Below are 18,394 nucleotides of genomic sequence, written 5' to 3'. Positions count from 1 at the left end.
AGATAAATTAAAGCAGGAATTTAATAAAATAAATATGATGCTTATATTTTAGGAACTAGGTTTCTGTTTGTGTGTGTGTGTGCGTGTGTGTGTGTGTGGGTGCAGTGGGGGTGCTCTGGTTGTTTTTATTCTGGTTCTTTAAGTGTCTGAAAATGTAATAACCTTGGAATAGAGGAGACCAAGGATTTATGAAGTGTGAACACCAGCTGCACTTGTCTTCCCAGAAATATAAAGAGGATAAATCAAATGTCAGAGGCAGGCAGAATGCATCTGCAGCTTCCATACATCATGTTATATTGCTCTCTGAAAGGTGGTATCGTCCCAAAAGGGAGATGATGATTCTTTTATTCTGTCATTATTTCCGTATGTCAGGACTTACTTTGGAAGAGAGAGGGATTTAAACCAGATATTGAAAGCTGACCTTATTCATTACTGACTAGTTGTGGGGAATTGTCCTGTGAAGGGAGACGGAAGTGCTCAGACCTGGTGGAAAACTTCCTGGAAATGCAGGGAAATGTTACAGTTAAAGCCACATTAGCTAAGAGTCCTAACACTAAATGGAAATATATATATATATACAAATATACATTTACAGAGGATTAGCAACACCTAAATAAAGTGTGCTATAGGAAAAGTACATTTTAATGTGAAGGTAGATTAAAACTTGGACAGAATTTCAAACCAATCCAAAAAAAAAACCCCAACTAAATTCGCTCATGCAGGTAGAGAAGGTCCCAGGTGGTGGTTTCATGAGGGTTGCTATGACGCAGTCATCTCAGAGCCTGAATCTCTGAGACTGAACTTCACTTGCTTTCATGACATGGGCTCAGACAGGAATTTGAAGAATGTACCCTGGACTCAACCCACAGGGCTCGCCCCTGACCTCCTTCAGTGAGTGACACTTCATGACCATGACACCTGTCATCAGGTGGGAGCCCGGAGGGTGGCTGCTCTGGGCTCCACATCCCAGTATCTCCCCTTCCTCTTCTTAGCGTCATCTTCCTGGTCACTTGCTCTGGAGTACTCTGCACAGACCAAGCATGGCTTTCATGACGAATCACGGGCATTTGGTAGTGTCTGATGGAGGCCTAGGGAAGGCAGATGTGACAATGTGCAGAGGGAAAAGCAGGTGAAGCCCAGGCCCCACATGGTGCCCGTGGGCTTCAGGAAAGAAGGAAAAAAACACCAAGCCGAGGTCTTAGTGCAGCTTCAGCCATGGGCCTGACTCGTGCATAGATGGTCCCTCCTGAGTTCCCTGCCCAGGGAGGCAGGCTGCCCTCCACCTGAAGGCCAGTCAGCTGTGCCAGGGACTCTGCTTGGACTGACCTGGTCTCAAGTGTTTCTATTTAACAACATTTGGACAAACGTTTATTAAAGTATAATCTCTAAATTAGCACCTTGAACAGGTAATTAATTCAAGTACAACACCCCCCCACACACCCAAATCTACTAGTGAATTGTTTCTACATGTTGTGACCCAGATCTGTTGTAGCCGGTGATGGGTGAGCTGAGCACAGGTGCATCCTTCCTTGACCCCGGGTTCTCCCCGCCTTCTGAAGGGCAGAGTGCCGGACTCCATGCTGGATCCCCTTATCGGCCTCATAGGAGTCTGCGTTTGCCCTTGACCACGGCTTCACACAGCGCATGTGGGGCAGGCAGCTGCCCCTGGGCCCCCAGCCGCGGGCTGTGCGTCCAGTACCAGGGCAACCACAGCTGGTCCCTGTGCAACCAAGCATCACAGGTTTCGGCCTGGAGCTGAGGGCAGGGACCTAGGACAGCCCAGCCATCTACCCACACTTCCTATCTGCGGGGTCCTCGGTTCCTTCTGAGCAAGGGCTTCTGTGTTCAGGTGGGACTCTGCCCCTAGAGGGGCCTTCAGGGTCCCGGATCTTCAGCTCTCCTCTCGGTACCCCAGGCTGGACGGACCTCGGCAGCTCCATCCAACTCTGCCGGTCCTCCTGGCCACTCCCACCCCTTGGGCTTCCCCGTGGTTCACGTGTGGCTCTGGTTGGGTGTGACGCCACAAACCAAGAACGGGTCTCCAAGCACGGACGTGCTGCTCATGAGTGTGTGTGTGTGTGGCAGGTGAGCACATGTGGTTGGTTGGGGTAGAGGGGCTAGCTTCATGGTTACTTCCGTTTGCTCCCAGTCACTTAACAGGTATTTACTGAGCACCTACTATGTACCGGTCACTGCCGTGGTGCTGGCGACAGAGCAGCACACAAACTAAGGGCCCCACCTTTGTTGTAGGGCCGTTACACCTGCTCCACCTGAAGACAGAGGTTTGGCACGGGCTTCTCTTTCCTGTGTGTACCCTGTCTCACTCTGTAAGGGGTTTGAGGCAGACGCAGGTCAGGTTAGGTCTGAGGACAACCCCCCTCAAAGCGACAGGCTGGAGAACACGTGAGGATGTCGTCCTAGCGTCCTAGAACTCAGAAGAGGGAGAGAGACAGCATGCACGTGTGCAGGGGTGTGCATGGGCGTGTGCACACTTGTGTGGGTGTGATAGAGCCCGGCTCCTTTTGCCCTGCTCCCTCGCTGCTCCTTCTGGTGCCGAGCAGACACTCCAGGAATGAGTTTTCATAGCATCTCGTCCTGGACTTGGCCTCTGGCTTCAGGAAACCAGCTGTCACAGTCTGACAGGACGTGGGCGGCTTTGCTTAATTTTTGTCGGGGAATGCTTACGTCGTGTGCAGAGCCGGCGCTCTCCGAAGCAGAGTGCTCTCACTGGCTGCTGGGCCCCGAGCCAGCCTCCTCCAGCCCCTCGCTTCCCCAGAAGGACGGCAGGTGGGGCTCCGAGAGGCCAGCTGACCTGTGCAAGGCTGCTTCGCAGCTGGAGGCCGATGGGACGGGAATCCAGGTTTGCTACCCCGTGCCCATTTTCTGCCACTCCGTCATGCCCTTTTGCTCTTTTAGGTCGGTTCTACTCTGTCTTTAGATGTTACCACGCCTTGTTTAAATTCTGCGAAGGGGGTCAAATAAGAAATGCTGTAATTTGTAAGGAGTAGGAAAGGTTGAGACACATTATTACAGTATTATAGCAGTGCGTTGGGTAAGCGCTGGGTATCCTATAACAGGGCCATCCTGGACAATCTTGATTTTGATGGAGCAAGAAAATCGTAAGGCCTCAGCCTAGTAGTACTAAATCAGGGCCTCCTGAAAGGATATTGATCTTTTTAAGCCCGAAATATACCATTTAGAAACCAAATGCCGTGCAGAGCCTGCATGGAAAGCTCAAGTTCAGGATGTAAGCTTTCAGCAGTCTCGTGTTCATAATGTGCTTGTTGTACCTTCAGCGTTTGTTATATAATTACTCATTTAAATGCCATTCTCAGTAACAGATTTAAAAGGGACTTCATTGCATGATGTATTCCTGTAAGGCTTTGTTCTTTACTGTTGCTCCGAGGTGGTTTTCACGCGGAAGGATGTGAGGAGCTGCCGCTGACGTCTTTTGCACCAGGAGAGTAGATGCTGTAAGTAGATGCTCCTTACAGCATCTGGAGTGGGGGACGAAGTGCCCTCTCTGGCCTTTGGACGGAGCTCTTTTCCTTAATAAACCCAAGACTCAACACATCGAGAAATCCTTTCTTAGAAGAAATGAAGTGCCTTGTCCGGGTGCCCCGGTCGGTTCACGGCCGAGCGGAGCTGGAACGCTGGAGTTGGCCTTCCGTGAGGTTGCCGAGAGCCACCTGGGGTCACGCGCCCTGTCCCGGCCTCCGAGCTGCATCATCTGTAAATACAATTGTCACCCTCCCGCGTTCTTTCTCTTTCCACTGTGTCTCAAGAAGTGCAGACTCACCCCGGGGGAGCGGCAGGGCCCACAGGAAGCCCCCGACCGTGTCTCCGGCGGGACCGTGATGGGCTGATGACCATGCGGAGCACTGTTTTCCCTGATTGGAATCTGGAAGGTTCTGGAAAGAAGTCACCCAGTACCATGCTGCGTGCCTGATGAGACCGGCTGTCTCCTGTGAGGCCACATGGATAGGGGTTGGGGATTTGAATCTGGACATTTTAGATCAGCAGTTCTGGGATTCAGATGTTTTCTGTGTTTTCAGAAAGAAACACAGGTTTGGTTTAGTTAAGACTCAAATGATACTCTTTGGGCCCCAGGCCACTTAGAAACCTGTGGCCGGAGCCAACGCATTTCCTCCTTGTGCATAACCATCAGGAGCCGTCACGCCCGGTGTCAGGGAATTTATGAGTTGTTCTGGAGGTGGGTGGAAATATGCTCTGAGTCGAAGGCACATTGTTCTGTCCTTTGATCACTAGCTCTGGCCCCGAGCCGTGCGCAGAGTGTGTGTGTTTCTTCTTACTGCCACGGACCGTGCGCTGAGTCATGTGGCACTCGTGGACCTGTGGTCATGGCGTAGGTGTGGCTAATCACCAGAGCTGGTGTTGGGAGCCGAGTGGCATGCACGTACCTACTGAGGAGATGCCATCTGCATGAGTCCCTGCCACGGTTCACGGGGGAGATGCCGTGGAAGACAGCCCGTGGGCTGGTCACAGAAGGCCCCTGCTGGGGTTTGTTATCCCTGACGGTTCCTGTCTTCAGGTGCTTGTCAAATATTAACCAGCTGTTTCCACAACACCTGCAGGAAGTCACTTTCCCATCCCATGTTCACGGCTATGGAGGAATGTGGGCCCAAACCCTCCGAGCAAGGCAGGAGAGCGTCTACAAGAAAGGGCATGCCCTGGCCACCCCCTGTTACGCTGCAGGTACTTCTGCTCTGAAGCCGCCGGCCTGCCTCGTTCCAGCTGCCGGGCCCCTGGATTGGGCAGCTTGTGCCCGGCCTGCCCGTTGGAGCCTCCCAGGAGCCGGTGGGACGCAGCATTCCCTCGAGGTGATCGAGTCGGCCACCAGGACTGCCAGGTCTCCAGATCCCCCGCCCGCCGAGGGAAGGGTGTGCACAGTGTGCCTGAGCAGAGTCTCTCCCCACATATCAGAAAGGCCGGTCTTGACGTGACTTCGGGCCTGGCGGGCCAGGTGCTAGGAGCGAAGCCAGCGTCCTATGACTTGTTTATACACGGAGAGGTTTTTCTGCCCCTGTAAGAGCTACAGAATCTTACCCGGTCATAGGATCGTGAGTGTGTGAGCAGACAGTTTGGAAGGTGAACGAGCTGCCGGGTGATCTGCCTCTTCCTCCCTCCAGCAAAGTGCTCTGTGGCAGGGAGGTCGGCGCCCCAGGCTGGGTCCTCACACTCACTGCGGCCCTGCTCTGGTGGTGCTTTATCTACTGTCAGCCGACCCTGGAGCAGCAACCTCCAGGGACTGCAAGCTCGTTTTTCTGCAATTCCATAACTTCCCTTTCAGGTGGTTTCCGATGACGTTGAGGCAGGGCTCTTGCGAGCTGGAAACTGCCTTCCGCCTGATAAGCCTGGAGGGAACAGGCGTGGTGACAATGAGCGCGTGGGTGTTACTGACACCTTAAGGCGGGATTGTCCGTACCCCCAGATCCAGCAGCCAGCTCTTCTCAGGCGCTCCTGTGGGGGTCTGGATGGAGCTGGGTTTTCCGCCGATGCCATCAGAGCCGCAGCTGATGCCGAGTTCTGGAGACCAGGGAGGCCAGCCCGCAGCTCCCGCTCTGGACGACCTTGCTGGCCTCCGCCAGGCTGCCTCTTAGGCCCACAGACCGGGGGCTGAGAAACAGCAGATGTTCATTCTCGAAGGTCTAGATGCCCCAGGCCCAAGGTCAAGGTGCCGGCAGATTCGGCGTCTGGGGCGGACCCTCGTGGGGGTTCATGGACGGTGTCTTTTTGCTGTGACATCCCCTGGAGAAGGGGCTGGGAGTCGTCTGGGTCTCTCCTGAGGGCGCGAGTCCTCCCCTCGTGGACCTCCCACAGGCCCCCGTCCTGCTGCCATCACGCGGGGTCAGTGCTTCGACGTAGGAATGGGGGGGGGCACAGACACTCGTCTGTAGCCCAGGCTTTCTGGGAACTCAGCCCTCTATGGAGCCTGCTCGTCCCCGACCCGGGTTTCGGTCTAGAAATGGATGAAGGCTCACCCGCGTGGGAGCGTCAGTCGTCTCAGCTGAGATGACTCATCTGCCGCAGGATGGTCCTGGACATCAGCTGATTCGTGGTGTTCCGTCACCTTCCTGTCACACTCGGACTCCACTCACAGCCTTCCTTACCTCAGGGCCTTTGCACACGCTGTGCCCGCCACCCTCCGCCTCCTGCCTTCTAAGAGCTCCTGCTTTGGAGTCTGCGGCAGCTCTGCCCTTTTCCCTGTGTGTTAGTTCCCTGCCATAGCAGAGGGCCCCAGACTGGATGAGTGCCCACAGAAACACATTCACCCCAGTTCTGGGCCCCAAGTCCAAAATCAAGGTGTGGGCAGGGCTATGCACCCTCTGAAGTTTCCAGGGGAGGATCCTTCTTTGCCTTGCAGCTTCAGGTGGCCGCCACTGTCCCTCGGGGTCCCCTTGCTTGTAGACCCGCTGTGTCTCTGTCCACACCAGTCATTGGAGTAGGGCCCACCCTAACCCCCTATGTCCTCCTGTTAACTTCAGTGCACCTGCAAAGACCTTATTCCTAGTCAGGTCACAGGCACTGGGGGTTAGGCTGTGCACAGATGTTTGGGGGGACAAAACACAACCCCTAACCCTGGGAAGGGCCCTTTGACCTCCAGGGTCAGGGTCATGCACCCCTCCCAGCACAGTTATTATACCGCATCTTACACGTGTGTTCTGGTTGAGCTCCCATACCTGCTTCTAAGTGCATGAAAACGGAGAGCGTATTTACACGGACGAAGAGTAAGCAGTCCGGAGAGATGTTATGCAGTCTCTGTGGGGGGAAGTCAGGTGGAGAAGCTTTTAAATTGTTACCATTACTGTGTTTTCTAGCTGCTTCTGAGGTAGTGAAAGAATTTTGAAAACGGTCTTCTAAGCAGCAAAACGGCATGGTGGTATTTGGCTGTCACTGCCCCCAGATCTGAACTTCCATGGGAGACCACATGTGAGCACCCCCCGCGCAGGGGGAGGCAGCGGGTAGGTGTGTGTGCGGTGGTCTGCGGACCCCGCGGGCCCGGGAGGGGCTGCCTGTCTGAGTGCTTCTCCTGGAGCAAGAGTGAGTCATCAGCCGGGAGAGGAAGTGGAAGGAGGTCTGGAGAACTGAGGAGCTTCCCTCAAAGGACATCAAATGGGAGAACATGGCAGGAGGGTGGGGGGTGTCACTCAGCCCAGTGAGCCTCCCTCCCTCCCGCCTCCTTCCTCCTTGGGACAGTCTGTCCGCGCGCACACCAGCGTCCACCGTTCCGTCTGTCCACGCGCACACCAGCGTCCACCGTTCCTCTTCCGTTCCGTCTGTCCACGCGCACACCAGTGTCCGTGCACCTAGTTCCTGTCCCCGTCATGCTACTTCTTGAAGTACTTAAAACTGAATCGCTTGAACCTCCCCATTCCCACCTAAGGTTCCTGTAAGCTCTCCCCTGGCTAATGAACGTGTTATCTGTTGCTCGCCGCTGGATCCCCAGCGCCTGCCGTGAGGTCTGGCCCGCGAATGGCCATTTGAATGCTCTTGATTTCCCTCTGTACTTAGTTTTCCACTCTTTCTGAAAAGAAACCACTGAATTCCAAATGGCCTCCCTGGTCAGGGCCCCCTCTTGTGCTGTTCCTGGTATTAATCACCAGGGGAGTCCATTACGTGCCCACTTCCCTCCCCAACCCCTGCCAGGACCCCTGGGGGCTGTGGAGTCTCGATGTAGGGAGTCGAGGAAAAGGAAGCAAAGTCCGGTTCCCGCCGGCGTGCCGCCGAGCGCGGGGCTGCATGAGCCAGCCGAGGGGCTGACGTCCACACCCCAGTAGCACCAGTCTCAGGCAGTTAGGACAGCTTCCAAGCAGTCCGTTCATCTGCATTCAAGGTATAACTGGATTTGTTGGTAGTCTGTGGGGAGCAGAAGCTCCCCTTGGCTGTGACAAAGCCTGACCATGTACAGCACAGTCCAGAACACCTTGGTCTTCGGGATCGCAGTTGTCCCGCGGAGGAGCGGCTGCAGGGCCGGTGCCCTGCCTGCACTGAGGCTTCTCACCAGAGTTGGTGGAGCGAATCTGAGGGTTTGTCGGTGGCACTGTTTCCAGGGGCAGGACTCATGGACCCTTCCCAGTGCTGTGTGGGCGCGGCCGGGCGCTGTGGAGACAGCCCACGCTCTCCCATGTCTTACACATCTCACGGTGTGGCTGTCAAGTCACCTGACTCTCCCAACCACCTCGTCCTCGTCAAGTAGGTCAGGCAGGTGGGAGCCGAGGCTGAGTTCAGCTGACTTGCTCAAGGTCAGAGGGACAGGTGTCTGTCCCCCCTCAATGCTATTGTCCTAAACGACAAGCTTCCAACTTAAGAAAGCTCTCCCTTCCTCCCACCCCTTCTTCTGTGAGATGGCTCGAAATCCTTAAAACACTCACTCTCCAGACTGCGAAGCCTTTTAGGTCTCCATTTGGAAACATCAACGCCGACCCTGTTTGCCCTGGGTGGACTTCGGGAAGGCTGTGCGGCTTCACCGGGTTGGACGGGGCGGCCAGAGGCGTTCTCGTCATGTTCCCTGTGCCCTGTTGTTGGACACGTGTGTGGTGTGTGCCTGGCAAGCGTCGGGAGCACCACACAGTCGTCGGGGAGCACAGAGTTCAGGAAGCTGGGGGCTCCGAGGTTAGCGGCCTTCCTGTGCAGGGGAGAGGGAAGGGGGGTTGCTCCCCGTGGGGGGAGTACCTTCTGTCTGTGGTTAGCAGTCCCAAAAAGCAAATGAGGCCGCCCCTTTGGAAATGTCACTGCCTCCTGTTTTATTACCTTTATTCGGGTTACCCCGTTCCTGAGGTGTACCCTGACTACACTCTATCTGCGGTTTTCCCCTCAGTATCCAACCCACAATTCAGAGGCCAGGTAAGCCTCTTCTGTGCAGATGCACAAATCCACAATCCTTCCCTTGCCTTCCATTCCTCTAGAATCTATAGTTGGACCACCTCCGAAACACGACACACTCATGCGTGCCTGGTGCTTCCTCGGTCAGCAGGAGCGACGGACCCACTCCATCCCTGGGGCCCCACAGATCTGGATGTGTCCGGTCCTGCAGCATGTGTCCAATGAGCGTCTCCTGGGTGCCCCTGCTGGACCCCAGTGGCCAGGTGCTGGGGCCCTTCAGACCCAGGACGCAAGGAAGTAGGAGCGGTAGTGGTGATAACAACCAAGTCTGTTGACCTTTAGAGTCTAGTGAAAAACAAAAATTACATGAATGGTTAATGGCAAAGTACACTTAATTGATTTTAAAGATCAAGAAAGCAAAAGTTACCACCCTGGTGGGATTTTTAAATCCTGCTGCCATAAGTACATGTTAATAGTCTTCTCTGCTGGGAATGACCCACAGATTCTGGCAGGTAGATTTTAGCAAATTCACCGGGGGGGGGGGGCTGTGCTCAGTGCTCCACCCACCTCTGGCCAGCATAGACCCCAGCCCATCCTTCTCAGCTCCCCCCACCAGTGGCCCCCCACGGGGATTCTTACTGGCCAGGCCCACACTTTGGCAGGTGCACAGAGAACAGGGAAAACATTGCTCTGAAACAGCATATGTGGATAATGCACCAGAGACCAATGACGAAGTCAGCCCTCTGGCTCCCTACTGAGCATGAAGCAACTATTTATTTTTTAAAAACGTTATTAGAAGAAAGTTGAACGTTTCCAGTTAAGACATGTGGAAGATAAGCTCTTTGAGGTCATAACCTGTTTGTCTCGTTCTGCGTCCAGCGCATTATGTAACATACAAGCCATTCTCTAGGGACGGAAAGGGGGGTGGATGTGGTAGTGAAGTGTGGTCGGGTCTGCGGCTTTTGGGTCCAGCACCTTACTGAATCCTGCAGCTGTTCTGACCTCCGTTTAAGAATGTCCCTCTGTTCTCATTAGTAAACTTGTGTATCCCCGTGCAGGTGTTTATAAGGAACAGGTTCTTGTCATCCGTGTTTTTTTCAAGGCTACCTCTTAGTGTAAGATCTTACTTCTTTTGATTGTGCTAATTAGTAATACAGAAATGTATGCTATCTTAGACCTACTCTAATGGTTTTATTCACATAAGATATATTTATAATATGTTAAAAATCCCTATTTCTAACTAAAATATTTTCCTAAAGGCACGATACTCTCAAAGCTAGATTCAGTCTTCTAAATGTTACTTTCTCAGCTGTGAAATGGGAACAAAGCTTCCGGGGCTATTCCTGTAATTACATAACCTAGAAGGTGGGCTGCTATAAGCCCCAAGGCAAAGTGAAGAGCGGAAGTGGATGACCAGTTCCCCACATCACCTCTGACCCTGCACCACGGCACCCAACCTCCCTGTCCACGAGGCGCTCCCAGGATCCCCACGTTCTGGGAGGCTTGGGTCTGGGCGATGTCTAGGACCTTCTCTGTCTCACAATAAATTTACCCTCCTGCCTGTAAAAATGCACTGGGCGAGTATCTGAAGGCTCTTCTGAAGCCGGTAACAGCTGTCTCTTGCAGCCCCTGTTGGCGGACTTCTCCTTTCTCGCTGCCCCATTCAGCACAGTCTTGAGCCAGCCCCAGTTGCCTAACTTCCTGTGTCGGGCTGGTGCCTGGGGGGCCTGAGCTCTCGCCTCGGGCTCCTGGTGTGGCTCACCCCTGGGCTTCTCCAGGGCCACTGTTGTTCTTACCCCCGTCTCTTCCCTCGACCTTGTCAGTTTGAGTGGACGCCCACGGCAAGGTCTCTGCATTCCTGCAGCGGCTTACCCCCCACCCTGTCACGTGCACCTGCTGGGAGGGACAGGAGAGCAGAAACCAGCGGCGCCTAGAGCTCACCCTTGCTCTAACCAGCCCTATGGCTGCTTCATTCTCGCCACAGGGCAGCCAAAGAGCTTACCTTCCTTCCACTTTAAAGGAATCTGAGGCTCAGAGAGGTGGAGCCAGTTGCCCTGCTTCACAAAGCACTAGCCTGGATTGGCACCTCGCTCTGACTTGCCATGTTTGCACTTGGAAATGTTAGAATCCCAGCAGGATGCAGTTGGTTAAAATACTTGGAAGTGCCCTGTTTTCACCTCTGCGCCCCCACGCATGTCAGCCCTGCTGCGCATGTGCACTCCCAGCCGCCCGCGGTGGGTGTTGTCTGTGGGGTCGCTCAGGATCTCCACCAAGGGGCCAGGTAGTAGTGTTGGCTGCAGAAGGGGTGAATTCTGAACCATGAAGGCTGCATGGTCAACAATGGATTGTGACCTTGAACAGCTTATGCTGAATTTTAGCCTCCTAGCTTGCAATAGTATGGAAGTTCATGTACTGTTATGGAAATTTCCAGTAACCCCTGGGGGCTGTTTAGGCATCCCCCCTGGAACTGGACTTCACCCTAAGCAGTGTGTCCTCTGCATCCAGAGGTCATTCTGCTTCCAGCTCCAACCCTCCCCACCCCCCCCCCCCGCCCTCCCCTACTTCCCTTTTTTATTATTTCACAAGAAGCTTCTCCAATTACTCAAGACGCTTTAGAGTCAGCTGGCTTCCAGGCAGCATTCCACATGTTCAAAATTCTGCTCTCTCAATTCAATTAATTTCAGAAATGGAAATGGAACAGGGGCGCCTGGCTGGCCTGGTCAGGAGAGCATGGGGCTCTTGATGTCAGGGTCATTGAGTTCCAGCCCCACGTCGGGTGTGGAGACGACTTAAAAAATAAAGAATTAAACTTAAAAAAAAAAAAATGCAGTGGAATAAAGACGGCCCGCCAGTGTCCCACTGGTTGGTCTGCAGCTGGTTCTTGTCAGCATGTTTGGGAGGCCTGTGGGCGGCCGTGAGCTCTCCGTCACAGCGCCTTGTCCTTCTGCGGCCCCACCCTGCTGGCTCTCAGAGAAGCCAGTGCCCATACTCCTGTGCATGCCATGGCTTTGCCTGCAGTCCTACCAGATACCCCTCATCCTCGGGTGCCTTGGCAGGCCTCGTCCAGGACGAAGGTCTAATCAACGATCGAACGTCACTCTTCACCTTGTATTTCTTGTCTTTCTCTTTGGGGGCCAGGATGCATGATGTGCATTTAAGGCAAGAATCTGCCTACGCAAAATTATACGTATAAAATAAATTCTCTTGCTATTCGTCCCAGAGGCAGTCAGCTCTAACTGCTTCTGTATGCATTCAGAAGTCTGACCTGGACTTTTTTGTTACTTCCATCTATCCTGGGTCTGGTAGTCTTGAGTTTTCTAAATATTGATTAAATATTTCAGGAACAACCCTCCCAAGTGCAGCCTCATGTTTTGCTTTGAAGTGTGAGGAAGTTTGGGAGGACAGACCAGCTTGGAAGGAACATTACCTTTCTGCAAGCGGGGGGAGGGGGGCCGGGGGGTGCCTGTCATTGGATCAAACGTCCTTTGTCCAAAAATAGCTCCGCTTTTGTCCACAAGCCCCTAAATATTTACACACCCCACACGATTCTGATTTAGGTTTAGAGATTTGTTTTCTGGAAGGAGGGAACATCACTCTGGGGAGACGGGGAGGGGACGCCGGTTGGAGGAAGTGGGGGTGGGGAGCAGGGAACGCTGGGCTGGACTGCTGCCCAGGGTAGTACAGGGTCGGCAATGTGAGGTTCTTTACGCTCAGACGGAAGGAAACCCCGAAAGTCCAAGTTGTCGGCTTTAAAAGAAGTTAACTCTTTTTGCCTGTGTTTCATTTTTCTCCTTTCCCTTGTTTAACCCCTCCCCCAGCCCCCTCCTCTCTGGCGGCCATCAGCATGTTCTCTGGAGTTAAGTGTTTCTTGGTTTGTCTTTCTCTCTTTTTTCCTTTGTCCACCTGTTTTGTTTCTACGATTCCACAGACCAGTGAGATCATATAATTGTCTTTCTCTGACTGTTTCACTCAGCATAACACCCTCTAGTTCCATCCATGTCTTTGCAAATGGCAAGATTTCATTCTTTGTGATGGCTGAGTAATATTCCGTTGTGCACATATACCACATCTTTATCCATTCATGTGTGGATGGACACCTGGGCAGGTTCCATAATTTGGTTATTGTAGGTAATGCTACTATAAACATCAGGGTGCATGTGCCCCTTTCAATTAGTGTTTTGCATTTTTGGGGTTAATACCTAGTAATACAAATGGGTCATAGGGTAGTTCTATTTTTAATTTTTTGAGGAACATCCATACTGTTTCCAGAGCGGTTGCACCAGCTTGCATTCCCACCAACAGGGCACAACGGTTCCCCTTTCTCTGCATCCTTGCCAACACCTGTCCTTTCCTGAGTTGTTAAGTTTAGCCATTCTGACAGGTTGAGGTGATCTCTCATTGTGGTTTTGATTTGTATTTCCCTGATGATGAGTGATGTTGAGCATCTTTTCATGTGTCTGTTGGCTGTGTATTTGTATGTCTTCCTTGGAAAAATGTCTATTCATATCTTCTGCCCATTTTCTAATTAGATTTTTTGTTTTGTTTTATTTTTATGTTAAGTTGTATTAGCTCTTTATATATTTTGGATACTAACCCTTTATTGGGTATGTCATTTGCAAATATCTTCACCCATTCCATAGATTGCTTTTTAGTTTTTTTGATTGTTTCCTTTGCTGTGCAGAAGCTTTTTATTTTGATGTAGTTCTAATCGTTTATTTTTGCTTTTATTTCCCTTGCCTCAGGAGACATATCTAGAAAAATGTTCCTGCACCTGATGTCAGAGACATTCTGCCTGTGCTCTCTTCTAGGATTTTTATGGTTCAGGTCTCAGATTTAGGTCTTTAATGCATTTTATTTTTGTGTATGGTGTAAGGAAGTCCATTCTTTTGCCTGGAACTGTCCAATGTTCCCAAAGCCATTTATTGAAGAGGCTGTCTTTTTCCCATTACATATTCTTGCTTCCGTTGTCAAAATTAATTGATCATATAAGCATGGTTTTATTTCTGGGTTTTCTATTCCGTTCCATTGATCTATGTGTCTGTTTTTGTGCCAGTAACATACTGTTTTGATGATGACAGATGCTACTATACTGTACCGTGGTATGTCTCAAAATCTGGGATTATGATGCCTCCAGTTTTGTTTTTCTAGGACAGCTTTGGCTATTCGGAGTCTTTTGTGGTTCCACACAAATTTTTGGATCGTTTGTTGTAGTTCTGTGAAAAAAGCTGTTGATATTTTGATAGGGATTGCGTTAAATCTGTAGATTGCTCTGGATAGTATAGACCTTTAACAATACTTGTTATTGCATGCATTTAGTTTTGTATAACCAGTGCTTATTTCTAAGATGGGGGAGATCCACAGATGTTTAGTGCATTGTTATTCTGTGTATTCTGTACATCTTGCAAGTTCCCAGTATTCAGTTAAAACCCTACAAGGAATCAAAGAGAGGCCAGACTTCAGCAGAACAGCTGCTACCTGCATTCAGACCCATGTCTCCTGGGGAGGACACCCACTCACATCCTGTGACTACTGTGTAGACCCCCAAGAGGACAAAAACAAGTTCTCTCTTTCCCTTTTTGTGCCTATCAAGTAAAGTACCATGTGTGTCCAAACCTCCATTTTTCCTTTTAGGGTTTTTGTGATGGTCCAATTTAAATAATTTCGTAGATAGATGATAGAATCACATTGGAGGCTGAAATTATCTGCAAAGGTAGACTTGCATCTTTAAAAGCATATATTTTTAAACACTGGTTTTTTTTCACTCTCATGCATGAAACATGCGGAATTCACCTGATTCTTCTAGAAAGTTAGTGATGTTTTATCGCTGCTAGAGCTATGTCTTTGATTTCCTGGAACTCATTATTGCCACTTCACCTAATCTTTCTCTTCCTGGGCTCTCACTGGACATGCAATTGCCCGACCCAATTTCCACTTACAACGTACGAGGTGGGAAGGGTGTTCTCTCCACAATTGGTTGGCTGTTGGTGCTGTCCACCCAGTAACTGCTCGCGTGCTCACACACAGCCTGGGAGCGACACTTGAAAATGTCATTGCTCCCTTTCTCATTCATCCCGCCGACGGCCGGGGTCCTCGTGGAGAGAGGCAAAGGCACCCTTCACGGTCCCTCAGAGGCACCCAGGACTAGGAGAGACTGTGGAAGAATTCAGATCTTAAGCAGTTTCCCTTTCTTCTCTCGGGGAGCCAGATTTGCCTTTTATGCAGGCATATGTAATGTTTTAGAAATCCTTCCCATTTTTACCCTTCAAGGAAAACTGTTTCATGTTCAACAGGGAGTTGGTTTTCACATGTTCTTTAGAAAGAGTTCCTCGTGGACAATGACACTTTACAATTGTCCCTAAAGCCCAGCACCTGTGCCAGGCGCAGGTGACGGAGCGAATGGTCCCGGTGCTCAGCACAGGTCCAAGGATGAGGGTGGATAAGCGAATGGTATAGAATGAGTTTGGCTAAATTCTCCAGTTTTGTGCCTTTTGGGGGGACACAAAACTGCTAAAGTTTATGTTAGAAAAACCAGATGAGGAACAGATGCTTTTTTAATCCAACTTTATCTTCCTTGCAAATTCTGCAGATTCTTGGGATACTTACTGTCTGATAAGCAGACCTCAGTCTGACCTTGCAGTTTCTGTTGCCCCGTGATTCCCTAAACAGGGAGCCCGAACGGTGGTTCGTTTTCAGGAGTGTCGCCCTGTCTGCCTCTCAGCGCAGCTCACCACCCCTGGAGAGGAGGTGGGACCCCCCTGTGTGTATGCCGTGGAGTGGACGCCGTCCACGAGAGGTCTGGACTGGGGTTCCTTGTCTAGGCTGAGGAAGCACGCTGAAGGGTCTTTGTTACTGAACAGAGCGTGGGGATCAGCAGGGGTCCCTCGTCCAAGCGTTCCGATTCTAATCAGAAGCCAACAAAGGCACGCACTAATAAGGCTTCTGGTGTGTCTCACGTCTGGGGGTTTTAGTTTTCTCGTCTCAGAAACGGGCAAGGGGTACCTCGGGACTGTTGCTCTGACTGAAAACAAGGTAGAACACTCTGAGAGTATTAGCTTTAAGGCCAATGCCTTCTGTTTTTCTTGTAGCTTCTGACGAGCTCCTCGGTTCAGGATGGGAAACCACGCGGGAAAGCGGGAGTCAAGCGTGGAGAAGGGCAGCAAGGTAAGTGAGCAGGTTCTGTCATTGAACACAGTCCTCCCGAGATGGACTGTGGCTGCAGGGCTTCCCACCGAAACTGTTGGGGTGTTATACCCCTGCCTTAGAAACGTCTGTGTGGTGCTCAGCACACAGACCAGGACCCGCACGCCTCAGCCCAGACCCCAACCCACGACAGTCGTACTGGGCTGGCCGTTCGGGTGGCACCTGCCCCCGGATCCCTGTCCACTCCCTCGCCGTACCGCGCTTGGAAGGTACACATAAGCAAAAGGGGAAAATGCACGTAAAAACGGTCCGAATCCTTCCAGGTCGTCAGAAGTAATCTTCTTTGTGTTTCCCGCACGGCGTCCGCCTCATTTTACAGGTATCGGGGGTCATTTCAGAGGATGAGAAAACATGGCTGGCCTTGTGTTCGGGACATTGAATCCACCCTGATTGTGAGGACAGGGAAGGGAAATTGCTCCCTGTCTTTGGTACTTCACGTCGATGTAACCTTATGCATATTTCAGTCAAGACACATGGCGGCTCACGGACCATCCTGGTGCCACTTGCTGAGGGACGGGATTGGGCGGCAGCCCCAACACCCTCGCTATAGTTCTGTAGTAGGGTTTGTGATGAATAACAGTGACCTGAGCAGCAGGGGGTCCTTCTCTGCTCTCGCCTGGACTCCTTTCCTGTATCAGCCACGGGGGGGGGCGGGTCATTGTCCATAATTTGCTGTAAGTCCCGTCCCTGTAAAGGCGTGAGTACACTCTGTTCTCGCTCCTGTGTTACCTTCATTAGTTACGAACAGTGTCATCTAGCGTCTTGACTAATCATTTCAGGCCCAGGATGAACCAGAAGGGACTTACCTGTGTATAATGTCATTATTGGTTTGGAATTCTCCTTTTCCTACTGAAAGGGGGACTGATTTTATAAATACATACGTGATTCTAGTCAATTTTGAATGGGTGGTGAATTGTTCATTTTTAAACCCCAAATCATGCGACCGATCCCCTCACCATCCTAATGGGCAGCTGTGTTGAGCTGTGTGTCAGTCGGGCGGGGTCTGCACCCGGAGCGGAGTCTCCGTCCAGTGGAGGTGAGAGTGGAGAGCGGCTGCTGCGGGACCGGCCGCCTCTTAGCCCCGAGGGAGCACAGTCTCATGATGACGGATTTGCGGCCCCGGTTCTAAAATCCGCTTTGTGGCTCGAGGTTCTTTGTCGTTTGACGTTGTGAGTCACTGAAACATCCTCTTAATTTGTTTAATTCTACCAAAATAAGACTGTTCAGCAGAAGGAAGGCCTGTACTTGCACTCTTGTTTTCTGAAAGCTAATGTTTAACATTTGGATGATTTAAAAAATTGGGAATTTAAGAACACTGGTTCCTGCGGGTGATTGTTACATGTTAAAGCTCTTTAAAAAAAAATTTTTGTTTTGTAACTGGAGAGCAAGCCTTTGACAGCTTTCAGAGAGAGCGTCAGATGCTACACGGTGTTTAGACTTGCACCAGAATAGAATAAGATGACGAGAGCCCCCGCCCTACCGTGGACCATTCTGTATGCTTCTGCAGGTGATTCTGTGAAGCCTGTTTGACCTGAGGGAGAGTCGGAGCTGTGTCTGTGTCAGGGTGCCGGTTGACCTGTTAATCGGAGGGTCTGTGCAGGGCAGCGTCACCTCCATCCCTCGCCACCCCGGCCTCTTGCGGGAGCTGCTCTCCCTGCCCACCCTCACTCTCGCATCCTGCCGAGGACCTGCCGCGCGATGGGGTTAGCGTGACTTCCTGCTCTGGCCGGGCCCTCGGTCCAGCGCCAGGGAAGGAGACACTTCCCAGTAGGACCTTATGGCGTTAGGTGTCTCCCCGTGACTCAGCACCTCACAGTCTCCTCACTGTTTCTCCCTCCCCCTGAAGAAGACATGTCAGGATGCAGGAGGAAGTGGCATTCCAGAAGGGGTAGAGGGAAGGCCCCTGTGCCAACCTTGCATGCTAGTAACAGGTGGAGCAGCACGCGGGGCCAGGTGGCAAGGCGGCCGAGAGCCCTGTTCCTGTGGCCCCAGCACAGAGCAGAATATCCGGTGGTGAGCATAAGGGAGAAAGACCCCAGCCACGGGAGGAGCCACAGGAACGTTTCTGTGGATCATTCCCAGTCTTCAGAAATGAAGAAAGCCCTATGTTGCCTTTGGTTCCCTGTGTTTTTAAGAGTCCAGATAGTGCTGGCTCACTAATTTTATCAGCTCATTATCACTCGGTCCATGTTTACGATGGTGACTTGGCAGAACCGGGAAGGACACGCCCAGCTGCCCTGGAGGCTCCAGAGGACACCCACGCTTGCCGCCCCAGCCCCTGGGTCTGGGCCGAGACTCACAGCCTTCTCAGCAGACTCCACCCACGGAGGCTCCAGGAAGAAAACTGGTT

At 51.8% G+C, this 18,394-nt stretch overlaps 1 protein-coding gene across 5 annotated transcripts in view; it reads left to right on the top strand.

Annotated features, from left to right (window-relative positions):
* The window catches only part of LOC113912685 (myelin basic protein), a 116,896-nt gene that overhangs the window by 7,693 nt on the left and 90,809 nt on the right, over positions 1-18,394 (top strand). For all 5 annotated transcript variants that reach the window (XM_027576270.2, XM_027576269.2, XM_027576273.2 and 2 more), the window contains exon 2: positions 15,930-16,005. In XM_027576270.2, the coding sequence (XP_027432071.1) occupies positions 15,955-16,005 (51 nt within the window). In that variant the 5' untranslated portion in view covers positions 15,930-15,954. The remainder of the gene's footprint in view (positions 1-15,929; positions 16,006-18,394) is intronic.

This window comes from Zalophus californianus, chromosome 14 (assembly GCF_009762305.2).
Source record: "Zalophus californianus isolate mZalCal1 chromosome 14, mZalCal1.pri.v2, whole genome shotgun sequence".
NCBI lineage: Eukaryota > Metazoa > Chordata > Mammalia > Carnivora > Otariidae > Zalophus > Zalophus californianus.
This window is presented reverse-complemented; position numbering and strand designations above follow the sequence as displayed.